Source organism: Apus apus, chromosome 6 (assembly GCF_020740795.1).
Source record: "Apus apus isolate bApuApu2 chromosome 6, bApuApu2.pri.cur, whole genome shotgun sequence".
Taxonomy (NCBI): Eukaryota; Metazoa; Chordata; class Aves; order Apodiformes; family Apodidae; genus Apus; species Apus apus.
Genome location: NC_067287.1, coordinates 10,160,992 through 10,188,050, shown reverse-complemented (window position 1 = coordinate 10,188,050; position 27,059 = coordinate 10,160,992). Strand labels below are relative to the sequence as shown.

The window sequence follows — 27,059 nt, the reverse complement described above, 5'->3', positions numbered from 1 at the left end:
TCTTCTGACAAGAGAATGTTCCAGTGCAAATTACATTCTTAATGCTTCATGACTGTTTTGCAGAGTTAGCTATAAACTAGAAGCAGCAAAGACTGCACGGAGCCTTAACTGAAAAAAAATGTTCAACATGCCAGCTGTATCAGCTTTGTATTTGTCAGAATTAACAAGAACACATCAGTTATTTTAAAGACCTGAAAAGTACAGTACTCAGAGTAGTAACATCTCAGTCCACAAACACACAAGTATCAAGCAGAAAATTAAATAGGAACCAACATTTTTGAAGTCATCTAGGAGTGTAGCACTTCAGCAGGGAAGGACCACAGCTGTACAGAGAAGCTTATATCTACGTCAGAATCACTACTACTCCCCACAAAGAAAGACACCCTGTTTAATGTCCACAAGGGGCCTCAAGGACTCGAGGAGGAAGGAAGCAGACTGCCAGATCAGATCACACCACTCACCACATCTTCCCTGCCCACACCAAAGAAACTAAGGAAGTTTACTAGATCTAAAGCCCATTGTCAATCTATTCTGACAAAGCAGATCTGTGGACACGAGGTTAGGTTTCCTTAAGTCTAAGTTAATCAAGCTTTACAATCCACATGAGGGACACACAAGCCTCACATTACACCCAGGAAAAAAAAAAAAAAAAAGGTTAAATTACGACCAGAATTTAACTAAAGGTTAAATAACTACTAGGTCAAACCTGCCTATGTAGTTGTTGTTTTGTTTTTTTTTTAATAAACAGCATATGATACAACCTCCTCAACAGTCTGTGTTAAGCAGTCCAACATTATTTCTCTTCTCAGATCACACTTAATTCCTTTATTCCAACATGCACTTATTCTCACTGTCTTAGAAGTGTGAATGCTGCCTATTTTGCTTGTAGTTGTTGCTTTTATCTAACACAGTTCTTGTTTCGGGTGAAAAGCAGTTAAAAGAAACCAGGTAAAGTAAGTGTGACAGCAAAACAGGTAGACAGACACTTGCCCAGAGAAATGCCTGGATGTTCTTCTTGCCCAACATCCCATTGCAAAAAGTGCACTCTAGCAGCTGTGCCTCAGCAAGATTCTGTCACTATGCTGCCATTTCTCTGCAGGATGGACATCCCAGCTGCCTCTGCCACTAGCAGCACCCACTCAAGTTATATGGGTTTTTTCAACAGACTGTGAAACATCAGTTTAGTGACTTTTGGTGACCAGAGTACGAAGACAGCATTTCTGGAGGGCAGATGAGTAAAGTCCAACAAAGAAGCAATGCTTTTTAAGTTAACTATTCAAATAAATTTAAGACACATTTTGAAATTATTAATACTAGTTTAAGATCTCTTCCTTCTACCTGGAGACTTTGATAAAGTAAAAGCAGCCAGATTCTGTTCTCTAGAGAGAGCAAAGCTGCGGTGGGAAAGTGCTGTACAGCTCTCAACTACAAGCCTGTGTCCACACCACTGCCTTTTAAACAAGGTATTAAGTGTTTCAAACTGCATGGATGGATTTGGGTCAGGCAAGTGAGATGAGAGAAATAATGTTTTTTAATCACACCCAAAATGTCTCCACCTGGTTACATATGAGACCATAAAAACATCACCAATTACAACAGCATTTCTCCCCAGGAACCCTGTTACAGAAAGGAAGTAGAAATCCACAAAGGTACCCATTACTCTTAATACCTTCATTACCATCTAATTTTTTAGACCACATTATGAACTCCACCATTAAATGCAAGTACTGCAGACCAGTTTAAATTAAGATTATAATCACTTGTTGACATTCAGTCAAACTTCTCAATTTGTTTTGGTTTTAAAATCTCAATATAATACTGGTACAGTCTTCAGGCAGGAACACCATATGTTTGCCCTCAAAGTACAGTTTTAACAATGCACGTTATTCATTGAATGAACCAACCTGCCTGAAAAAAAAAGACAAAATTGAAACCTTCAGCTTTTACCTTCATAACTGATGTTATCATAAGTGATTAGAAGATTACATTACTCCAAATGTCACATTCATTTGCCTTAATTCAAAGTGCCAATATGAAAACTTTAGTCCATCTAATTAACCTCTTCCCATTTCCCATTTAAAACTAATTATCTTTAATGAGCCATTAAACAACTCTGAACGCAACAAAAAGAGGAATGGCTGTAAAATAGTAAATCAGATGAGAAGGAAATACATCTGTTTATTTCCTTGTAAAAGCAATCACCTCTTCAATTGCAGAAGCAGTAACTTTGCTTTCAGCCTTTGACCTTCCTGTGTACTGAGAAGTGACACTTCCCCTCCCCTACAGCAGACAAGGTTCACTCTCTAAGCAGAGGAACACCGTTTTGGAGGGCTGGGCAACTTTTTCCATTAGCTATTTAGAAATGGTCTTTGTATTCAGGCTCCTCAACAGACAAAAAAACAATAATTACAGATTAACGACGTACTTGGTAAAACACCAAAAGTTACCTGGCAAGCTGTATGACACAGAGGCAGTTCTCCTGTCAGAAAATTTTCAGTCAGGTGAGTTTTAAATTATTTAATTTTTTAACACTGTCACCTAACCAGATGGTGAACTAAAATGATTCATATGATCAATTAAGTAAAAATCAGCAGTACGGTAAGTTTTTAGCTCCTCCATTGTCTTTCATCTCCTGACTCTCCCTTGTTTAAAGTTCATGCTGCATCCAGACTTTTTTCCTTTTCTCCCAATACCTCCTTCAGATGGAACAGACAAGTCTTCCTGACTCTCAATGACCAAAATGTGCATGTTGTTGTTTTATCAAAAGACAGGATACCTCTGCAGGCACTCAATCTGTGCCTCTCCCCAGGAAACACACACCTGGGCTCTTCACCTAACCCAATGTGTGGCACAAGACTTTGGGCAAGGAACTCAAGACAAACACAACAAAGGAAAACCTCCTGATGTCCCATGGTGCAGCATTGCTACCACTGAACTGTGTGACCTGGCTGGCTACTGATTCCAAGCTCATTTCTCTTGCAGCAGCTTTCTTTGAAGTCCTTATTCTTTGGATGGGCAATCCAAGGTCTTAAGGGAGAAGCAGGTATCACTCATGTCACAATTTAACTAATGGAAAACTTTCCAAATACTGAAAGCAGAGATAAGATTAGTAACTTTCCCAGACACACAGGGAGAGTAAAAAGCAAATAGAGTAAGCCACCCAGCCAAATTACTTCAAAAGGAGATAAAGACTAGTAGGGGCTGGAAACCAGGGATCCTGCTATTAAGCAGCCAGCTATTAGACTGCAAAAAGTTGTGTTACCTTTTCCTAAAGCCACATTTAAAAAAAACAAACCACACTCATCACCATACTGAGTGACCAGGAAGACCAGGTTAGAGATCTGAAAGTCAGTAGGGCCAGAAGTTAACTAAATGGAAGTCCTACCACTACAGAAGAAATTGTTTACTTTGAAGGAGAACAAGGAAAAAAGATGCCTCTGAATATATTAAAAGTCAATCAACACAGAGCACTTAGATGTGCATTCTCCTTTCTGTCATGGAAAACAACAGGTACCAGACCAGGAGTCAAAATCTGGGTTTTACACTATCTCAGTCCTTGCAGCTTCATGCAGACTGGTATAAAACACAGCTGCCTGAATGTCTAAAAAGCAAGCAAATCTGAATTTAAGTGAGGTCCTGGATATCTGCCATTTCCCTTATAGAAGGCAAATGACATGCTGAGCACCTACACCTCAAGAAGGAATATCTAGTTATGCATCTTAATTATAAGAACTTGTATTTGCCTTAATGCCATTTCCCACAGAGGTGGAAGTGTTCATCTGTTCTCACAGGGAGAATATAAAAACTAAGTTATTTTTAAATAACTGTACATTTTAATGGAAGCTGTGAAACACACTGACTTCAAAACTAATTCCACAGAAATAGCTCACCACAAAAATCTACTTAGTTAATGCAGAAAGGCATAAACCAAGAATAAAGGAGATGCTTTCAGGAAGCACAACCCTTGGAATTTGCTGAGGCTCTGCAGTCTCCAGCAGCAGAGTTTGTTTTGTCTCAAAGAAAGAGATCTACCTGGACACATAATATCACTTTAAAAAAAAAATAAACAAAATACACCTGAAAGTGTGAAAATGGTAAGAAATCTTTCCATTTTGAGAAGAAAGAGGAAGCAACACCATCACTTGCATTTTGAAAACAGTTTCTTCAGCACTGGTGAAACTAACATGTTAAAAGTTTAGGGACTCGGCTCCTGTTCTGTAACAAATAAAGTGGCTGTAATTGCATCCATCTCATGTCTCTTACTGACCCAGATGCATGCAATTCCTCAATTCAAACTGAAATTAAATCCTAGTTAGCAGTAACTGCAGAACCCCAGGTCACATAAATGTAATGCAACTATTATTAAGTGGTCTTCCTTTTATATTACTATAAACTGAGTTGTATTCTTCAGCTACAAAATATCCTATTACCCACAGACAAATTGCTGTGAAGCCCACCTACAGCTACAGGCTCAGCAGGAAGCACATTTAATAGCCAGCAATTATATTTATGCAAGAAATCTTGCTTTCTCAGCAAAAGGAATAAAGAACCTATTTTATTAGGGATGCAACAAACCCACACTTTCAATAGTTCCATGACAAACATGTAATTGGTCTTGGTATTTGCTGACCACAGAATAAAATAAATCTCAATGAAAGAAAGCAATCTGTGCAGCAAAATACAGCTTTGCCACTATGAAAGAACCACTGGGAGAGACCAGCAAGACTGAGTCTAAAGTAATGTAAGGTTGACTGAGAAAGGAGATGCAGTCAGCATGTTCTGGGGCTGCATAAAGATGCCCCCAGAGTATACTTCACATCACAGTTAGACACCAATGAGTCCAATTTTCTTCTTTTTTTCCTTCAGAAGTATCATGAAAAGAAAAATTACAATACTTACATGATGTGGTCTTGAATATCAATACACTGTAAAAGTACTTTTTCAACATCTGTGCAACTGCCAAAGAGCCCCAATATTTGAAAAATATAATGCATGTCTACTTTGGATTTTATTCTTCAAGTTTAGCAAAAATACAGTAAATGTATCCCAGTAGGTCTGCAGCCAGTGTAACTGGTTTGTCCCTTCACCAGTTAAACAAGCTAAGAAGCCTTTCAGCGAGTAACTAGAAGACTTATGTAAATAGTATAACAATTTGAGCTCTCCAGAGCCTTCACAAAATGCAACTGCTTTGTTTCAGGCTTTATCTGTACAGCAGATCATTCCCAGGACAAGGCCCAGAGGTTAAAACTGTTAACATAAAAAAGGAAAGAGACAAAACTCCTAATAAAGTCTAATTTTGAAATCCTTGCTTCAGCTGAGTAACATGATCCTACATAATGGGAGTCATCTGTGACTGCTTGGGAAGTAAGGGTAAGTTAGAAGAGAGCTTTATTCACTACTCAGTACTTAAAATTGCAAGTTGTCTTCATGGCACCAAGCATGTTTGCCATACTTGTACCAATAATCTTGTTAACACACCGAGATTGAAAGCAGTTAAGTTCTCCAGTGAAATTTCAAGCTAGTATGAAGAAAGGAAAGTGTGTCCTGGTTTGAGTTAATTAATCCTAACCCTTAAAGCATCTACAACGAGCATGGGGTGATCAGATCAAGCAAAGTACTTCAAATATTAGTGGAGAAGTAAATTTTGACCACATCACACAAGTCACAAGACTTCTTTATTTTCTTGTGATCTCAAACAAGCCTGACCATTACGTTAGACTGCAACGCACAATCTCTCTCACATACAAGCTGCACATATAACCTCATACATAAGTATCTAAAGTTATCCAACCCATGTCTAAGAAGTAACTGAGCAGTTGTTGACACCACATTAAAGCAACTTCTTTCAAGAACATGTTTTTCCACCTAGCTCCAAATGAAGAGCTTCAGTACACAGCTACACAACACCAAAATGGAGATTAGATGCCAAGTTTTCATGGGAAGAGATCCTCCAGCGTAGCTTGGTAACTACGTAACAAATCAAAAAACCAGCTCAACCCTCTTATCAATTGTACCTGAATATTTTTAGGCACAGAAGGAGGAAGAATCTGTTTGGAACAGCACAACCACATACTCTGAGAGTGAGCTCGCATCACCCACCTTGTCTCAATGAGGTAAGCAGTGTATGTTTCTTGCATGTTCATGGCATTCTTCCCAGTCCGTTTTTCAGCTTCCGAAACAGTGATTTCCATTTTTTTTGCCAAACAGTCTTCCATCTTTTTAGAGAAGGAAAATAGAGATTCATGTAACATTAGCCACACAAGGCAAAAGCTCCTAACCATGCCTCCCTTTCTCTTGCACCACATTCATTCAAACAAGACAGGTCTCTGTAGGATAAAGGTCTTGGCAGGGCTTCTTTTTATACCTGTCTTCTGTATCACACTTGCAAACAAAAACAGAAAACCTGCTTTGGGGGAAAAGTACAAATACACCATTTCAGATATCCAAACCTATAATGAGCCAGAAAGATACCGAAAGGACAAACATTTTTTTCCTTACAGGTAACAAAGTAACCTTTTTTCAAAGCAAACAAACCAACCCCTGTACTTCCTACCCAAACACTTCCCAACTACCGGCGAATTCCTCCTCAGGACACCTGGGACGCACACAACCACCTCTCCCCTTTCACAGGAAACCGAATACATCCGGACCGAGATGTTTTCCTTTTCACCTCTCAGAGGAGGATGGTTATCTTTCCACACACCGGCAGGCAGAAGTCAGCCAGGGCCACACGCCCACCCGAGAAAGGCAGAGCTCTAGGAACCCCCAGCTAAACGCAGCAGGGAGGGGGATTTCCTTCTGAAACCGGGGGACACAACAAACGGCGAACAGTCATAAGAATCTAGCAGGAGGGATCGGGGTAAACAGCAGACAAAACGCCCTCCGACAGCGGCCAGAGAAGTACTGAGGGGAGGAGAACGCCAGCGCTCGGCAGGCCGGGCTGCACAGCTCAGCCAGGGGCTGGGCCGCGGGCAGGCAGGGGGAAGCCTCGTCCCACCTGTAGCCCCTTCCCGCCACCGCCGGGCCCGGCCTCCCCGCGCCGCCGGAGCTCCGCACCCCTCCCCGCCCGCCCCGGGCCGACGCGGCGCCGGCCGGGCAGCGCGCTCAGGAAAGCCCGCTGCTCGGCGCTGCCGGGCTAGGCCGTGCCGAGGCCGGCGGCCCGCGGGAGGGTGCCCGCCCCGCCCCGCCGCTCCCCCCCGGCCCCTCACCGTGGCCGCCGCGGCTACGGGCTGCTCCGGAGGCGGGAAGGCGCTGCGGGGCGCGGCGCCGTCGTCCTCCGAGCGGCTCCCGCTCGGCTCGGGCTCGGAGCTCTCCATGGGCACCAGCGGCTCGGCCGCCTCCCTCCGCGCAGGCGCTGAGGCCGGCCCCGGCAGCCAAACTCATCGCAGGTCCTGGGGAGCGGCGGGGCGGGGGTGGGGGGTGTGGGGGTGGGTTTGTGTGTGTCCGCCCGCCCGGGCCCCGCGCTGCCCCCCGCCCAGGCTGGGCTCATCCCTGGGCTTGTCCCCAGCCCCTTCCCGGCTGCCGGAGCCCTGCCCCGGGGGTGCCCGCCGGGGGCAGCCCCTGCCCGCCGCGGGGCTGAAGACACCGGGCGCGGTTCCAGCCCGGCGGCCCGAGGCTCCCGCCCGGCAGAGGGACAGACCTCCCGCCCTCCCTGCCGCTCCCGTCCCCGCTCCCACAGCCGTGAAGGTTTGTTCCTGAGATGTGTCTCCGTTGGTTTTCCTCCCTGCGTTCTCAGGTCACTGAGGAGCCCCTGATGCACCCGTGCCGTGCCTTATCTTCCACCTGTAACGGGACAACTTGTCGTTTTGCTTTACAGACTTTCAGCAGCTATTCGCTTTCCCACAGGATGTTTGTTACCATGAGGCAGCTCGGGTTATTTTTGTTAAAGCCCGCTCGCCCCTTATTTCCCCGTTCTCGCTCCTTTACAAGCACCAAAGGACTCGGTTGTGCCGTGTGGGCTTCCACTCGCCCTGCCTTCTCCACCGGCTCCCTCCCTGCCGTGGTGTCACACCCAGCAGGACGTGCTGCTGCCCACCGCCTCTGCCGGCTGGCACCGACGCGGGTCCTGTCCCACCGCACCTCCTCAGGAGATACCGGAGCAGTTAAAATCCCCCAAGTTCAGCTCTGGGGAAGCCTCTGTCATCTATTTCGTAACAGGTCCAGCTGCCTCCTCTCTTCTCATGGAGCAGGAACAAACCTTGCTGTGCGTTTCTGTGGCTCCTATTCTGTGTTTTTGGAGAGATGCTCAGCAAGTCTGACCTGCAGTTCCTACATCTATCTATATATATACACGCCTTCATTATTGCAGCCTTTGGGTTTATTCCCTCACAACCCCACGGTGCCCACGCACTCCATGTTGTCCCAGCAAACTGGATGGAGAGGTTCTCCGTATTTATTCCTCATACTCCAAACATGATTTTGGACATTCATATCATAGAATGGTTTGGGTTGGAAGGGACCTTAGAGATCATCTAGTTCAACCCCCCTGCATGGGCAGGGACACCTCCCACCAGACCAGGTTGCTCCAAGCCCCATCCAACCTGGCCTTGAACACTTCCAGGAACGGGGCAGCCACAGCTTCTCTGGGCAACCTGTTCCAGTGTCTCACCACCCTCACACTAAAGAATTTCCTCCTAATGTCTAACTTAAATCTCCTTTCTTCCAGGTTTGATCCATTATCCCCTGTCCTCTCACTACGATCCTGTAAAAAGTCACCCTCTAGCCATTCAGGAGGAGCCCTGTGGTTCACATCATGCCCTTCAGATTCCCCATTTTTGCAGTAGATTCATGTCCTTTGATTTAGGCACTATTTTTTTTTAATTATTCTCAAGTGGCTTTTATTCTTTTACTGTCCTTTTCAAACCCAGGTAAAAGGCCAGCTAAGGGGATTAAAAAGTCGATATTATGAGTTTCGTTGCTTTGCTTTTCTTTGCTTTGAGTAGGAAATGATTTTTGTGTGTGTGTTGACCAGAGTTGAATTTGCATACATTTTTCATCCGAAAATTAATCTTTTTCTTTCAACAGCAATTAAAATTAATCTCAAAATTCCCTTTGAAGACCCCGAGAATTAATATTTGGCGTCTGGTTTCTATTCTGTTGTCTCAAATATTTATTCAACTTTTTCCTCAGATTGTTTGAACTGATACCTCAAATCCCTCCTTTCCCACCCTGCCACCACTGTAGCTGGATGGAGTTTCTCAAGCTCTTCCACAAAAGAACAAAAGTTTTTGACAACTATGTGAACTCTGATTTGTCCTCTGAATGGGACTGATTTAAGATTTGTTTTCTAAACCTGAAGTCCGGTTTAGATGTCAAAGCAAGATTGCACATTGTAAGACAAAGTCTGTTTTCCATTAGGGTATGGTTTTCTTATGTTTACTCAAGATGTACATTAAGATACATACCTTGTATCAATTACACTTGCATTTGCAGGATGTGCATACTGAAAGTTTTCTGATCCATATCAGTGTTATAATGGAAACATTTACGTGAAGCTCATGCAGACGATCATAATTTGTATTAAATATTTTTATTATGGAAATAGCATGAACAATAAAGTACATTAATTTTTGCAAGTCTAACATTCAGTCATTTCAAAACCTATTTTCAGCTTTGAATTTTCTTAATACTACTATGAAATGAGGAGAAGAGTTAAAACACCAAGTATGTAGGAAGAGGATAATGACAGAAGTACCCAAATCAAGGTGACCAACAGCCCAGGTAACCCTCACACACATCTTAGCCTGAGGAACTTTAGAGGAGAGTGTAAGATGTCCTGACAAACTAGGGTGCAATGAAGATGTCTTCAATAAGCACTGAAGTCTCCAACAAAGTGCTCTTCCTGAGCCTCATTTCCCCACCTCAGCCTGCAAAGTGGTCTAACAGTATTTCCTCATAGAACAACAGTCCCAGCATGGTGCTGCTTTCAGGAGCACTTCCAGGACTTGTGCTGCTTTGCTCAAAATAAGCTTTGGTGTTTCCCTCCTAGCTAGCACAGTCACTAGTGCAGTCAGGCTCACTTTGAACTTCCCCCTGCTGCCTTGTCAGGATGTGAGTTTGATTTCCTTCAGACTCTAACCAGAACACCCTCCTGCTCTTCAGCATCTTCACTAGGCAGCACATGCCTTGTTCTTCAACCACGAGAAGGCAAGCTCAAATGATCTTCCTACCTACAAGTCCCTTCTGACTCTGAAGCTGTCATCAGAGAGCTAGATTTTCTCAAAAACAACCTTTTTCCCATCAAAACACTATTAACTTCCTTATCAGAGAGTTACGTGTCTTACAGGAGAGAAAGAGATACCCCATGTTCACCCAACACAGATGCCCCTTTTGCAAAGTCTAGAATGCTTCCCCTCAGCCATGACACCACATGCAGAAGCAGCAGAGTTCCTCACTGCCCTCCTCTCAGCTGTTCCTGACTCCTAGCACAGTCTCTCACAAACAAGTACTCCGTCTTTTTCTAGGCTGTAAATCCGTTATTTCTAATCCTACTCTTAACCTGGATTAACTATTTTTATTTACTGAAGAAATCTAAGCAAGGTATATGTCTTGCCAATAGCTCTCTGGTGCTTTTTGTAGGGTTGTGTGTGTTACCTTTCCTGCTTGGTTCTTTTGATGGCCTCTTGTTTTTTCAGATAATACACCTTAAACAAAAAAAATATGTGGCATACTTGTGGGGAACAACATGGATTATTTCCAGCTTGTCACAACATTAATTTTCAGTAACTTTGCTCAGAGTTCTTTATCCTTCAAGTTCTGAGAAGTAAGTAGAGTTACATGATAATACAATTACCAGCAACAACAATCCCTTTGCTACTGAGAACTTAAGATGAAAAACCTAAAGCAGTGGCTGTGCTTTGCATCTATCCCCAAAACCTGTGGCCTTTGAATAACCTCAGGAAGAAAGAGTTAACCAGCCAACATTCCTGCTGACAAGAGGTGTGCAGTGCCCAGCTGTGCAGGTGCTCACCAGCAGTGAGGTACAGTACAAATAGATTCATGGAGTAACACAGCTGGAGCTGAGGACCCACTATCCACACCACACATATTTCAGGGTTTCTAGGGTGCCTCTAGCCCATTCCTGGGGACTGGCCACTCATCAAACCTTCCAGCTTAGCTGCTGCAGAAAACAATCCCAGTGTGTGCCAGCCCTAAGATTGCCTCACAGTACAAGCCAGAGCAGGATGACCAGGAGTTTCCTTTCACAAGCACATTCCCCATACATGGTTTAGGCCCCTGGATCCTATCAGAATTTCGTTACCACTAACAACAACACAAAAATCACGAGCCAGGCTGTCAAACTGCTCATGCCTCCCTCTACAGGCAAATTCCTTCAGCCTAGAAGGTGCTTCCTAACTGGAGGCCTCCGGCAGCTGAAGCGATGCCAGCTTGTGCTTTTGGTCTTCCAAGGCTGATCCTCACTGAAGACCCTGGCGTCTGTCTGCATCTGGTGTCATTAGTACGACGGATGGAGCAGAAAGCAGTGCTTACTTAGGTCCCCTAAGAAAACACAAGGGAGGAATGAATGTCAAGGAGCTGTCAATAAAATGTGTGAGTAGCTGCTTCAGCACGGAAGAGTGCAGGGGGAGAAGTAGGTGCAAAAAAGAGTAAAGGTGAAATCCTCTCCTCATATGAGAACTGGCTCCTCATAGACCCATGTCATCTAAACAGCTGGTGAAGGGGCCACTAAATAGGAGGAAAATCAACATTTTTGTTAATTATTCAAAGAAAAACTCATGGAAAGATAAGTGGAGAGGGGAAAAGTGATCTGGGTGTCTTTCAGGGTGGAAAAGAAAGGACCCGGTCCCACTCTGACTGAAATTGGTAGCTGTGGTTTCCATTCATTTCAGCAACAGAAGACTTGGATCCATGAATACAACCAAGAAAGCCAAAACTAATCCCCAGTTTTGAAAGAATTTGTACAAGCACATCAATAGCACAAATTAAAGTTTCCTGAAACTGGCTTCAAAAGCAGCACGAGGAGAGCAGTGAGAAAAACTCAAAACTCCATAGGGAGAAAGCAGGAAGATTTGGGAGACAATTTAATAGAAACAAACCCCAACTCAGTAACATTGTAAATGGTGAAGATGGGCAAATTAGGCCTTCACTTAATCTTGACACAGCTTTGTTCTAGGAGCCTGTTGTTAACAGTCTAAGAGAAGACAGGACAGTGTTTCTGGACTATGGCAAGACTCCAATAAAGACTCCAAGCACCACTCTGAAAATTAATTTCTCCTGTGTGGCTACCAAAACAAGCACTAGCTGAGAGGCAGGAGCGTGGCATGCTGAACCTGATATCAAAAGATTAAAAAAGGACAAAGCAGATGCAACAGATATTCATCTAGTCACATAACGTGCAAGCAATTCAGAGGGCCAAGGGAACATCATCTGATTGTAGAAGTAAATGCAGTAGTCAGTCATTTTAAGCCCAATGCCCCTGCTATGATCTGCTATGATCTCTGGGTTCTAGCAGGCATGGAGGAGGTCTAGGGAAGCTCAGGAGCTTTGGCCCTTACATCAGCACTGTCCAGCCATGGCTATTAGGTTCCCTTCTTCTCTTTCTCTCCCTTCACATCCTCTGTCACAGAATCACAGAATATTAAAGGTTGGAAGGGACCTTTGAAGATCATTGAGTCCAACCCCCCTGCCACAGCAGGACCAAAAAAAAAAAACTAGGGCAGATCATTCAGAAAGGCATCCAGACAGGTCTTGAAAGTCTCCAGAGAAGGAGACTTCACAACCTCTCTGGGCAGCCTGTTCCAGGGCTCTGTCACCCTCACAGTAAAGTTCTTTCTCATGTTGAGGTGGAACTTCCTGTGCTTGAGTCTGAATCCATTGCCCCTCATCCTATCTCAGGGCACAAGTGTCACATGAAGGTGGTCTTTCCCCCTGGGAAGAACAAGAGTTTTGACTCACCTGGGTTTGGTATATGCCCATGGTGATGTTACCCTGCACAAGGGTGTTCAGTGCACATCTTGGGAGCTTCAAATCAACTGATTGATTGCAGAGCCTTGCCTCCCACAGTGGAAACCCAGGCTGTTTGAAACCTTCATTTAAATATATGCTATATTGTTTCAGGTGGTCAAAGCTTTATTTTACTTCTCTAGTAAATATCTTCCAGCTCCTAAACGAGAACTTTGGGAAAACTGCTCCCACAACACAACTTAAAAATCACCCTGCAGAGACCTTATGTTCCTCAGCCTAAATCCAGCCTTCAGTGTGTCTTGAGTTATGAGGTTGTCCAGACCACTAATAAAGGACCAGGGGAATTTACACCAAAAAGCATAAACAAGTCAACAATAAAAATAACAATTTATCTCTTCTTCCTCCCCAATGCCTTACTCCAAAGGTCACTGTGTTCTCTCATGGAAGCAAAGCTCTATAATGTGCGTTTAGATGCTTTCAGTTAAATCCCAGAGTTCTTACTCACTCTTCCCTAACTTTTGTGGATTTTTAGTTTGCACTGTTTCCTTGAGTAAGGTCTGTGAAAGGGGCTCCAGAACACAGCTGTTGGTCAGAAAAAAGCCCAGCTCATTGGGGCACAGGCTGTGCGGCTCCTTGCTCAACCCCCAGTGACTACACTGTAGCATTAGGAAAGAAACAAGCTCCCAGCCTGCTTCCTATGTTGCAGATGAGGTTTGTCACAACAGGCGCAGTCAGCAACCGAAAATGCAGGTTATGGGAGGGCACATCTAGCTCTGTACACTCTTCAGTGCAGCAAGGGCTGAAGAGACAGGTTCCCTCTGTGCAGAAAGCAGCCTGCAGAGCCCAGCAGCTGGTTGTGAAGGCAAACCCTCACCCATGTCACCACGACATCACGTTTTACCAAGCAGCAGGTCTAACACTGTCTAGAAAGAAGTAGAGCTGATTAGGAGGAGTGGGACAGACATTGCTCCCTTGCACAGCTTCCCACAGAAACCCAACTTGCCTTGTAAAGATGTCATGGCACGGGAGAGCTACTCCCTTTCCTCTCACTTCAGTGAGCTCCGACCCCAAATCTCTCCCTAAGATTATTTGACAGACAGGACAAAGCATTTTACAGGGCTCAGTTTGGCCCAGAAGTTTGGAATTGCCTGGGTTTTTGGAAAATGCAGGTTCCACTGCTCAGGGTCCCCGGCTGCAGGGACATTGTGCAGGCTTCCTGCTGCCTTCCCAGGTTCTGCCACTAAAAAAACCAACATCCCTGGCTTCCTTTCCACTTCCAAATCACACAGTGTGTTTTGTCAATGTCCACCACTGTTTAAAGCCCCTCCGGGCTCCTGCTGGGGACATGATTTCTCTCCGAGTTGCACAGGCAGCAGGGGACTCTTCCTGGTTTTAAAGACGGCTCCCATGGATCATGAATAATCTGCAACATTCTCAACACAAGCCTTATCCAGTTGTCTGGTAACATGCAGAAGGGCTCTCGTCTGAAAATCCCATCCGCAGTCTGAGCAATCCATGGGCATTTGGAAATGCTCAAGGATCAGAAAGAGCAGAGTTGGCAGGTCACCCCGAGAAACCACTGTGCACACAGCAGCTCCAGCGCGCTTACTGGAACATCATGTCTTCATGAAAGTTTGCTAAACATTTGCTCGTCCTTAGCTCTCAAAGGACATACCTCAGCTGCTGTTACTCAGACCAACCCATCTCCTCCTCAGTAATACTAGGCAGCACATAGAGAGATGCCCAGTTTGATGTCCAGGCAAACAAGCCAGGGGGAACAAGCTTGCACTTTGCAGAAGACTCGAGCTGATGTCCCCCAGGGCTATGAGCCAGAGCAGCTCCCCAGGTCAGGCATCCACCTAGCTTCCTGCTCTGTTGTCCCAGGGACATAGGGCCATTCCTCTGTGGAGTTCAGGCTAAACTGGCTTGCATCTGGACACCTTGAAGCAAGTCAGAGGAGACCAAGCAACTCTCTGCTGAGGCATCCTTGTGCAGCCATGGCATTGGAAAGATGTTATGTTCCTCAGCTGTGTCTGTACCTCATCTAAGATCTCCATTTTTTCCTTTTTAAACACAGAAGAAGGGGAAAGAGATACCATTATTTCACTCCCTAACAGAACAATTTATATAAATAATTTGCACAAATGGGTGCAGTTTATCAGGGAGATTCATACAATTAAAGGACCTTCAAGCCCAACAGAGCAAAACACCCGTGGGTAATGATCACACCTGCACACAAGTACATACGGACACACCACATATACACCACATACTGATTAATGAACTAAAAGATGAGTTGTAAAATTGGCAAATAAAAGCTGGAGATTCACTCAATCAGAATGCTGTGTGTGCATTAAAAATGAATCTATATATTTACCAGTAAATATAAAAAAGTAACTTCACCTTAGGGCAGACATTTTGGCTTCAAAAATCCTTACTAACAAAATCTCTTTTTCTGCCACACTCGATTACATTGATCCTTATTTTGATGCAATCTAAAGGAGTGGGGGTAGATCACAGGGCAAGAGTCTGAGGATTTTATTCCTTCCTTTGCTGCTGATTGATTGCATTAACAACCAAGGCAAACCAGATCTCTGCTATGTTTCACAGTTTCCCTTTTATAAGTGGGGATAATATTTCTTACAAGTTTTTGTAAAACAGTTTGAGATCTTCAGGAGAAAGTAGCTATTTAAATGCTCTATGTTATTATTTTAGGCCCAAATTCAGGAAAACATATATGTCTAAATCCTGTTGCTTTAACGGGTCAAAAGCACCTACTTTAGGCTAAGCTCATATTGATGTGGTCTTTCTGAAAAAGCTGCCCTAAAACTTCTAATTATCTCTATTAAAAATATAGCCCATTGAAGCTTACTTAAAATATCGAGTTAATTTTTAAAAGGGGGGTAAAAACTAGTGAATTAATGGCAGCTCAGCATATTGAAGCATTACCTTCTGAGTTTTTTCCAGCAGAAAGAGGCACACAGGAGTACCCATGCCTTTTTGATTAGATGCATGCAGTAGACGTTAGGTCCCCTCCAAAGATCCTTGGGCCGTATGGAGCCAGCAGCAGCTCCATGTTGTCATCAGGGGAAAAAAAAAGAAAAAAGATCAAACTCTTTTTCTTGGAGCCAGGCTTCTTCCCTTGGCTCCCCCCCTCCCATATTTGTATATATTCCGAGAGGAGAGTCAGGCTTAGTTTGCTCATAAACTGCAGTTCCTGGGCGGACCCCACACACAGCTGGGCTTTAGCCACTGGATCCGCCTTCCTGGCAAGCCTGGCCGGGAGCCTCGCAAGCTCGGGGCTCCGGGCTTGACAGCAGAAACACAGGAGACTGGCTGCACTGAAGGGAGATGAACTGGTCAACGCTGTGAAGCTGGGCTTCTGGTCATTGGTGGGATCCAGAAAATGGGTTACTGGAGAAGACCGGGTCTGCTTTCCTTACTGCTGCTCTCCTTCTGTGAGTAGAAAAACGTTTCTGCTTAGGCAACTCTAAGCAACATACTCCGAGAGGTCGTTTATTTTTCCTTCCTCCAGCAAAATTGCTAATCTTTGAGTCCTCCCCTGACAGCAATTAGCTGGAGGATTGGAAATAGCTGAGAATTTAGTAGAATAGGCTGCTATGACTGCATCAGCTGTGTCTTTCTCGTACGGTGAAGGGCGAGCAATTGCCTTGGTGGAAAGCGCTGCGTGCTCGCTTGGAGCAGCTCGCAGATGTCAGTGTTTACAGTGCAAAAATATATATAGGTCAGCATTACTTGTTGGAAGTTTTTATTTTATTGAGGGAGATTAAAAGCAACTGAAGTGCAGCGCTGAACGATCTGGCTTCGACAGTATCCAGATGTGGTGAAGTTTTCAGCTTAGAACTTTTATCAGCCCCGCTTTATGCGGTGAATTAATCGAACTATTAAAGAAGGAAAGAAGGGGAGAGGGGGAGGAGAAGTTTCTTTGCAACAACATCTGGTTATTCATCAAACCTTTCCAGCTCTTACGTAAAGATTTCTTTGTAAGAAGCGCCTGTTTAGGTTTTGATAGCACTCCTTCAATACTGTAGATAAAACCCTCCAGCAGCACTTGAAAATGTGCCCATCCATGGTTTAACTCCTCCTGTTTATGTCTTGAGGATTGTTTCATAACAGGGAATAGATTTGTATATAACTGAGTGTTATATAGTGCATGTCTTTCTGTATATACTGTGCCTATGTATGTGTATACACACATCTATCCCTATATAGCATATATTTATGTATTTGCATGGACAATGGCACTTTTTACAGTGAACTCTTACAAACACAGACACAGAAAGTTCAATGGAACTAAAGCTGCTTTTTCTCAAATGAAGTAGGATTATAATTCCAGTATTTTTGCATCCAAATGAAATAAATGGGGACAGGGATCTGCATCTTCATTGACTTTACATGGGTCCCCCTATCTACAGGAGCAGGGAATGAAAGAATAGTATAGATCAGTAGTTTGAGTGCAGGCAAACAACCCTTGGTGCAACTGTTAAAGCAGAGACTTGGATTTAGGAGATAAGGTCTGGTTGATTTTTCAACCAGAAAAATGCAGAGATGTATAGTATTAGTTATTGTATATAACACCCTAAAACATGGTTTGAAATGGAGGACACTATACCAATAACATCCTGCTAAATTAATTGCATTTGGAGCAGAGCTGAAGGAATTACTACAAGGTACTATTAAAAGCACAATCTTGGGTCATTTTTTGGTAAGAAAGAAGACCACTAATTATCCTTCAAAAATATCTAATTTGGGAGTTATTTAACTTACGGTTTCCTCTTTCTGAGAGGCAAGTTTTTAATTTGAAAGAAGCCAAACCAAAACATATCACGATTACCAAGTTCATCTGAAAGGTTATGTGAGTGATATGGTGACAAAATTCGCCTCCATATGGGGAAAGAAAACAACAAACCAAGTCTCTCCCTCTCTGATTCAGCTCAACAATGACATGTGTTTTCTGGGGCTACATCCACTTCCTTTGTGTATCATGTTAAGATCAACCATGCAGCCATTCTGAGACAGTCAAAGTACCCTGGGAGCTCACTTTGCATTGACACTAAGAAAGAAGGGAAAAGCAAGTGCCCCAAAATGACAGAAAATACATGTTCAGTTATTCTTCAAACAACAAATCCCACTGCTCACCCAGCCTCTCTTTAAAGAGTGACAACTCTGGCTTGGTAACAGCAGCAAAGTTGCTTCTCTTTGCTCAGGGATTTAAGACTTGCCATAGAGACGATGGTCCAGATTGCATCTCGAGTATCCCAGCATAACTCCCTTGAGGCCAGCTCAGTGTTATTAGGGACTTTGCTGCTCTCCCTAAGAGCTTACACTGGGGCAGCAGAGACCCCAACTTGCACTCCACACCACCTGTCCCTTTTATCACCAATGTGACTGAGTGGCCACCAGACAACACACCTGACCGCTTTTGTCTGTATCTGATGCAAAAAAGCACTAGTCTGGCAGACTGCTGAAATTTCAGCTACTGGATTTCCCCTGTTCTCCATAGCCAGCCCTAGCAAGGCTTCTAAGTATCTACCCTTAAACTTCTCCCCAGTGGCTGCTGGAGGGCAGCATTTTTACACAGTTTTCTCAGTGGAAGGTGCAGACAGGACATGTGGTTGCACCACTGCTAACGTGAACCCACGTACAAAGGAACAGGGAATCCTTCCAGGGCAAAGATCGAGCACAGTTCTGGATTTACCTAGCCCAGGACAAAAAAACCCTCAAACATCATGCAGGATTAGAAAACTTGTCTTACAGCGGGGGGTGCTGAAGGCTTGAAGTGTCTTTAGTTTAGTCAGGAGAGAGCTGGGAGGTGATCTAGTCATCATCCACAACCAGGTGCAGAAGAGATGTTTTCTGGCAGAGGGCTTCCTCTTCTGTGGGACAGAGGAAAAACAAGATTTACACTCTGGAAGCTGAAACTGGGTGCTTTTGTGTTCGAGCACAACACAATAAGTTGTTCCAGTAGGTAATTACTTGGGCTCAGGATGTGATGGATGTTAGTTGCTCAAAGGTCTTCAATGACTGCAAGACCATCTGCTCTGTAAACTATAACCTAGAAGTTACAGATGAGATATAGGGATTACTGTATTGTGCACATGGAAACACTCTGGCCTTAAAGTTAATAATTAGGAGTTTTCCTGCCCTGTTTTGCATCAGAATCAAGGAAGTCTCCCTCGTGCTCCATCAGGATTAGGGCTTGGGTCAGGCCATGCAAACATGGGGCTGAGCAAAATCTCATCTCACAGAGAGGGGAGAAAAGCACCACAGCTCTGAGCTGTTAAGACAACCTCAGGAATGTGAGCTAAGTGTCACTGGTGTGATGACAGCTCTGGGGCTTGAGGAGGCCCAGGAGCCCAGCAGAGTGCTTTTGGGCATCCAGCCTCCAAAAGAGAACATGAAATTCATAGTCTGCCAGGGCACATAGCACTTAACAAGGGATAGCTGTACCCCAGATGATCTGTTGAAGTTCCAGTGAAAGAAAAAGAGGATCTGTGAAACAAGGGAAGGTTGCAGGTCTGCTGCCCCAAGTGCAGAGCTCCCAGTTCCTGGATTTTGGGTCTGCTTCCCCATTAAAACATTGACCCACTAAAATATCCTGACATTTTTTGCTGTGAGTCTCCTGGGCTCCTTTTGCCATGGTCCTCAAGGCACTTTGATGGCTCTGCAGAGGGTATCTTTTGGTAGATGGTGGCTCTCTGAAGCCACATGCTCCTTCCTGCTTGAACAAACCAGCCCCTCTTCCCCCAGAGAGCCTCTTTGGCTAAACATATAGAATGTATATAATTCGTAAATCATGACGGGGAGCTCCAGGGCTGTCAGAAAAACATCTCTGACCTATCCCAGGCTCCTCAGGCAGCTTGTTCAAGCAGTTGGCCTCTTATTCCTAAGGTCACCAGTGCTAAAACCAGGGCTGGTACTGCCACCGGAATGCCAGCCCACTCCTCAGGCAGGGGAGCTGTTGGGATTGCACCCCAACATCAAAAGACACACAGTTCAGGAACATGGGGTGAAACCTGAGCTGGAGAGGATGAGGGAAGGAAGAGGATGAAGGGAGAGTCACCCTCCATTTCACAGGCAAATACACCCATTTGCAGTAAGGGGTGCTGCAGGTCCAAGGCTGAGCTGGAGCAGCAGCACAGCAGACCTCTTTTCCCAGACTATGCAGCACATGGAGGTGTGTGCTGCCCACCCCAGGACCCACAGCTGGCAGGGTTGGTTATGACAGTCCTCCTCAAGTAGCACCATAGTTTTTTTCAGTGTTAAGACAGTTAAAACAGCCAGGAAGAAATTATCACCCACAAAACCAACCAAGGGGCTGCAAGGGCTCCACCTTGGCTGGGTGCAGGTAGCTGGGGTGGGAGCAGGCACAGCATCCCACTGCCTGAAGGAGAAATTCGTGCATCATACCATAAGGCTAAACAAGAACAAAGTTGCAACAAATTTTCCAGTTAGGAAATAAAAGGGAAAAGCACAAGAAAAACCCCGACAATGCAAACCCAGAGTCCTCTGCAGCGTTGCAAGCGGCATGAGACTCAGCAAGGAAATTGACGGGTTATTTTGAATTCACCTTTACACTTCTCCAAACCTGGTACTAGAGTTTCATCCCTTGGTGTAAGTTAGACTAACTGAAGGCTAAGAAAGCTGGCAGTGTGCAGTTATGTCAGATTTATGAAAGCAAGCATTTCCTCTCCCCCTGCATCTCCAGCTTTGCTCAGAATTGAGACAGGCTGCTCATCATTAAAGCTACTCAAATCCATATTTTAGTGTGTGGGGGGGATGGTGTTGTGAAGGAAAGTCCTTTCTGAAATTCCATGGAATTTGAAATTAAAACCCATTGTTTTCTAAAAAACAAAACCCAAAGCTGATTTTTACCAGTGTTTTACTAGTGTTGTCACTATTTCATGATGGTCTCAAAGAGAGCTTTGTGTACTAGTAGTAAAAAAGTTCAGCCAGCTGCAATCATGATGGTTGTTACTCCCATTAGAGATGAAGTCCTGAACAGATGTATCCCACATACTCACTGAATATGCAAAAACAGGTGACTGGGGGCTTTTATTCTGAGAAAGCATTCAACTCTACTGCCTGTCCTCTGCAGCTTTAGATTGTTCCCTGTTTTGCTACGTTGAGTTTATTTCCTCAGGACAATATTTTCCTCTCCCCTTAGTGATAACTCTGCAACAACATTCGCTTTCAGCTGGGCTCCACAGCGTTGCAACTTGCCATAAACTAATGAACTCTCCCATAGATTGTTGTGTTTTCAAGGAAGCACAACATCTGATCTTCTTATTAAAAAAGAAAAAGAACAGTCCCACCAAAATCAGACAAAAGCAGCAGCTCCCACACGCTTCGTTCTTTCCACATCCCGTGTTCAGCGCTGTGCGCCAAGTGAAAGCCTCACGCTGGAAGGGGCCTCCATGTAGCAGGGAGATAACACCCCTGATGGCTGCCTGCCTTATCAAACCTGGGGATTACAGCTACATTATCTCCCTGCTGGACCCCAACTGTGGGATAACATTTCCTAAGGGACCAGCAGTGGGAAATGAAGGGGTGGCTGAAAGCTGTCTTGGCTGTGCTCGCATGTACATCCCTGAGGTCAGACACGACTGTTGCCATCCTGCCTGCAGAAAGGATCTGTAAGGTCCATCAGACTCATATATCCCCTTCACCAGTTGGCTCCTCCTTTTTGTTATGGCCCATGTAGGGCTGCAACTCTCCTGCCAGCTGCTGGTAGCTGTCAAGCTTTTAGGAGAAATGGGAGAGTCTGCTTATTGTGCAACCCCCTCCGCAGCCTGTGCTCCCTCCAGTTAAGCCACTCCAGGACTTACCCTTCCACGGAGCTGTTCCACCACAGTGTTTTGCTTCCCACCGATAAGCCAGGAACATGCCTGACAAAGGACAGCTGCTTTATACCACAACAAACACATCTTGGCTTTGGGGCAATGGATGTGTCCAGCTGCACACTGCAGCCTGCACTGGGCAGAGGGCTTTCACCCACAGAGACTCTAGCAGCTCTGAGGATGTATCTCAATCCAAGTGTTACTCTTGAGTAGAAAAGATTATTTGTAGCTGGACTTAAGATAAAAATAATAGTAATTCCCTGTTGTAAGATCTCTCACCTTGCCATGCTGTAGATGGAGGTGTTCCCTTTAGCTCCATGTCGTCTGCTCTCTGCCAGGTCCAAAACTCCAGCTCTGCTGGTTAAGCAGAGGTCTGAAGAAAGCCATCCCAACAGCTTCCAGCTTTAGAGTCTATGCTGATGAGGCTTGAAGGTGTCTGAAGGAAACATCGGCCTGCCTTCACTCAGCCTGCAAAGAGCTGCTGTCCTCCATTGGCAACATACAATGCCAAGTCCTCTGACCATGCCTGGCAACTGAAGAGTCCATGTCTCCAGGACCTTCACACCCTTATACATGCCCTGCATGCAAAGCAGTGCTGATGAGCTCATGCCAGCAAGCACGGCAGCCAGCAAACACGTCCCCTGGCCCAGAACTCAGGCAGAGCTGAGCCCTGAAGCAGTCACCTGAAGTGATACCAACTGATGTGATCTGATCATTGATAAGGCATCTCCTTACCTCAATATCTGAGCATATCCTAATCTTTTTGCTTTGCCCAATACCCCGTGAAAATATTCCGTCTGGGAACAACACATCTTTCTATTGGGAGACCCAAACAGACATCTGCTGAAGTTCCTGGTCTGCTGGTTGTGACACCACTTAAGAGGGGCCTTTTCCTTAGATGGACAATGCGGAACCCTGCAACTTTGAAAGGGAGCCCTTCCTACTTCAGCCATTCCAAATGAGACAGCTTGACTGTGTCCTGCAGTCACCTGCACACTGTGCATCACATCAGAAAGTTGCTACTGCCAATGTAAATTCATACAACTCCTGGCACTGGAAATCCAGAGAAAAATTTCTTCTCTTTTCCTGCAAAATCAGGAATTCAGGCCCTTTCTCTGGAACACTTCCTGGGAGTGCCACGACTACAAGTCCTTCTGGGGTCTTTACAGCTATTATGGATATAGACACTTCTTTAAAAAGATCAATTGGTGTTTTCACTTGGATCATTTAATAAAATGCCATCTAAGCAGAATGAGTGCCATGTACCCTGACAAGTGTTTGACAGAGCAGGTCACCAGCCAACACATCTGGGACACGATGAATAACATCTGTCTGATGTTGCTTGATAAAACTTCCTGCCTGGGAGACTCTGAACATCAGCATCCAGCCTGGAAGAAACTGGATCAGCTGCTGTCTTGCTGTGTAAAGCATTTTTTCCATGCTAGGTCTATCCCAAAATTAGCCCCAACTGCTCCATGATAGCAAACAAGACCCTTCTCCTTACAGTGGGAAGGGACACACAGAGCCATAAGCAACCAGAAGTTGAATGAATCATCCTTCTTCAAATAGACCCAGGGTACAAGCATCCACAGAAATAAGACCAATGGATCCCCCGGGAGCTCAGTTCCTGCCATGTCTTTAATATGTCAAAAGGCACTTGGTGGTGGTAAAATATGGCCACAGACGTTCCCACCAGAGGCACAGGGTATTTGCTTGGGGATGAGATTCCCTCAGCAAACATTTACTCTCTTTTTGTGTATTTGTCCTGTGCTCCTGTTTCTAGAAGAGCAGTAGAAACGGCACAAGATTCTGCATCACCCTCATGGGGGCTGTTGCCTCTGCAACAGGCTGTGGCTTGGGAGGCAGCTCTTGGGCAGCAGTTCTGCTCAGCAATGTTCAGACCACAGCACACTTCAGGGGGTGTCCTGGGGCAGGATACTGAGTTGAAATGTGCTGCTGTCAAATGATGAGGTCTCAGTGGGAAATGGTGAATGGAGAGCATTCCCCTCCTTGTCCACTCCTTTGTGCTGGAGGAGAGTTTCACCCCTGCACCCTGTCCCCTCCAGCTGCTGAGACCCCCTGGAGCTGTGCTGCAGCTCTGCTGAGGTGTTGGGACCTGTGGGAAGCCTCCAGTTTTGCAAGAAGAGTCTCTGGAGAGGCACTGCACAGACCCGCAAGTTCCCGTTACTTTCATGTGCAAGGAAAAAGCACTTCAGGCCCTGTCAACAGAACGCTTGGTCCCGTTCCTGCAAAAATTCCTTTCCAAAACCCAGTTCCCTCTGCCCTCCTGCCATAGCTCTCTTCTGCTGTGCAAAAATGGAAAATGCTCAAGTTGAATTCAACCCGTTTGGGCTGTGCTTTATGATAGGTCACAACTCAAGCTCCTTAAAAAGTATTTTTTAAAGACATCAAGAAAGAAATGAAAGAGAAGAACACACCATCTATTACTCACTAAATGCAGGACATTTTAGGAAAAGAATGAATGTTTTTAGTGCCCATAATCCAGGCTAGCCTCAAGTATAAGTTCCCTCTGAGAGCACAAATTACTTAATTACTGTTAGATCCAGTCTAAATGAGAGCAAAACTTGACTCTACACAATAATTTTAACAGGCAGTGCTGGAACAACTTGACGCTAGCACATTGATGGAGAGTTAAGAGACCACCTCTGCCCCAGCATCTCATCACACAGTCCCTTGCACTCCTTGCTGCTCCTCAGGAATCAAAATGATACAAACACAGAAAAATGCAAACTAGTCAATCACAAGAAGTCCACCCGAGATATGAAGGACTGCTCCAGCCCAACATCTCTTTGTGAGCTCATCAAAGTCTTTCTAGCAGATGGTAAATCAAATGTGTGCCAGGAATTTCAAACACTTCTCAGGAAATTCATCTAAACCATCAGTAAACCATTTGCACTTAAAACAGAGTGAACCCTGTTGCCCAAATGTGACCCAGATAATGTTTCTTACATGTTTACCTATTTGGATGATATCTTTAAATTTCACTTCCATCTATTCACAGAGATCCAGGATTCCTGCAGAGGTTGAAAAATATACAGAAAACTGAAGTCCAGAGTATGAGATGATAATAGTAAAAAAAATTAATAAAATTAAAACAAACCTGCTGTGCAGTAGTTTTACTTGGATTGCTCTAGTCAAGACAGAGCATGGCCTGCAACCGACCTGCATCTGCCTTGCTTTTGCTGTTATCTTGGCTGCTCCTGCTTGTATAGCCAGAAAGAGGGATTCTTCTCTTCCTGAGGATGAGATGCAGAAGCTACAGTTAAATAAACCAGACACAAAATACACTGTTGATGGCTCTGGAGAAACAAGAGCAACAAAAATGATGGCAACAGCATTGTGGAGTCAGTTGACTCTTACCTCTGCTGTTCAGCTCCCAAACCTGCAAGTGCCAATAAATCCTCAGTAATTTCTGCAACAATATGAGCTCAAACCACCCATGCCTGCCCAGGCTGTGACTCCTTCTCCCAGGTGGCATGGGAGGTGGGAAGAAGGGACCCATTTTCAAAACTGGATCACTGCAAAATGCTCTTCAAAGGGCTGGAATGTCAGAACCCTCTGGAAAAGTGGCATGCTAATCCCAGTTTGTTAGAAGGCACTTTCAATGGGATGTGCTAACCAAGGTCTCTGCAAACTCCACCAGCAGCCTACACAGACCACGTCATTGCAGACACTGATGTGTTGCTTTATGCAAGGGGATAAGCAAACCTGCTGAATAGCAGACAGACTCCTAACTTGTGGATTCTCTCCAGGATTTGGGATGACTTTGCTCACCTAGCACACTGGCACAAGGCATGGTGATAACCACATGGAGCTGTGAACTTACTTACCAGCATTGTCTTCAGGCCTGTCCCATCCTGCCCCTTCATGATTCGTTGTCTGCCTGTGGGATCACAGTCTGAGGCCACCTTTATGTACAAATTGCAGCCCAGCAAGTGGCAAATTCTGTTAAGTGGTCCATCAACCCAGCCAGGTCTAATTCAGCAATTCAGCTTAATTTGACTTAGCTGCTTTCCTCGGTAAGACAGGAGCTTGGGTGCCTTAGGGGCTCACAATGAAAAATAACACAAACAACAAGCAACTGGGTGTCCCCCAGCCACTGATTTCACAGATAGTTCAGTGCAAGTTAAGTGCATCAACAAAATGGATTCAGAAATGCACACATGCTCAGACATTACTGAATGTTTCAAAGACACTCACAGAAACCAGCAAGAAAGGACACGGCCACAAGGTCTGTGTTTTATCTACTCTGTGTTCCTCCATCCTCAGCTCAATGTCCCACGGTGCAAACTGGTGTGAATGGGAAAGATGTTTTCCACAACATCAGAAAGAAGAGTGCTCTCCAAGAGCTTGAGTCTAATGAGGGTATTGTTTTTGCCCCACCTAGTACTTACAGTCCTTCTAAAGCTGAGCAAGGGCAGAACATCCTTCTATCACACTGGACCAGGTTCTGCTGGGCTTTGGGAGCTCAGGACTGCAGGGCTGGCTTGCTTTGATTTTTCAAACTTCAGTGCCAAACTTTCTTTGGCAAGTCATTTCCACATTTAAAGGAATTCTCTGGCTAAAAGAGAAACAATATGCCAGTGTAACACGTTTCGAGGAGCAGCTGAAATCCGCAAAGATATTTAAAAATAATTATGTAAAATAAACTTTATCGTAATCATTTCACAAGGAGAATAAGCAGAGGATTTGCTTATACCACCCTGTCATGTACAACATGAAATTTTTCCATAGCTCTTTTGTAATGGGTTGCATGAGAGAGCCTGGATGCAAAGCGGCTGCCTGGAGACAGGGAATATCCTCCAGGAATTGCTTTGCATGTGGAAATGAATTTCAGTTCAGCCACTTCAGAGCATTTCTTTTGTTTACTTTCCACTGACATGAAATCAGCCGTGATTGCGTCGCATGCGGGATTGGTTAGCTGCTTACATAATGCTCAATAAATCCAGGAGAAATAATATAAAACACATCACCCAGTCTGGGAAGAGTAACAGTATCTCAGCTGGTGTCACTAAGCTGCCCGGGCCAGGCACCGGTGAAGCATCTGAACCGATGCTGGGGGGATGCAGGGCTGTGCTGCTGCGTGACGGATGCCATCAGGAAACACACTTGTGGGTGTGTAGAAGCTTTGAAGACAGACAGACTACCAGGGTAGACCGTGTGTAATGGTAAGGGAATAGGGAAAAGCAGAGCTGTTGCTCCCATGGAGAGGGCAGCTTGCCCTGTCCTGGAGGGCAAGGCAGTCACAGCTCC

The 27,059-nt window shown here is 44.9% G+C and overlaps 2 protein-coding genes and 1 long non-coding RNA gene across 3 annotated transcripts in view; 1 reads left to right on the top strand and 2 right to left on the bottom strand.

Moving 5' to 3' along the window:
- Positions 1–7,354, bottom strand: part of SNX4 (sorting nexin 4) — a 34,096-nt gene extending 26,742 nt beyond the window's left edge. Inside the window, exons 1-2 of the mRNA XM_051623422.1 lie at positions 7,209–7,354; positions 6,100–6,215 (exon numbers count right to left, since the gene is read on the bottom strand). Coding sequence (XP_051479382.1) covers positions 6,100–6,215; positions 7,209–7,316 — 224 coding nt within the window. The 5' untranslated portion in view covers positions 7,317–7,354. The remainder of the gene's footprint in view (positions 1–6,099; positions 6,216–7,208) is intronic.
- Positions 7,355–16,208: 8,854 nt separating this feature from the next.
- LOC127386550 (TGF-beta receptor type-2-like) overlaps positions 16,209–27,059 on the top strand; it is a 31,117-nt gene continuing 20,266 nt past the window's right edge. Inside the window, exon 1 of the mRNA XM_051623751.1 lies at positions 16,209–16,382. Within this exon, the coding sequence (XP_051479711.1) occupies positions 16,331–16,382 (52 nt within the window). The 5' untranslated portion in view covers positions 16,209–16,330. The remainder of the gene's footprint in view (positions 16,383–27,059) is intronic.
- LOC127386551 (uncharacterized) lies at positions 18,703–24,945 on the bottom strand. Its single transcript, XR_007889927.1, has 3 exons — positions 24,907–24,945; positions 24,764–24,820; positions 18,703–18,821 (listed from the first exon to the last, which is right to left on the bottom strand). It is a non-coding gene; the product is annotated as an uncharacterized LOC127386551 (long non-coding RNA).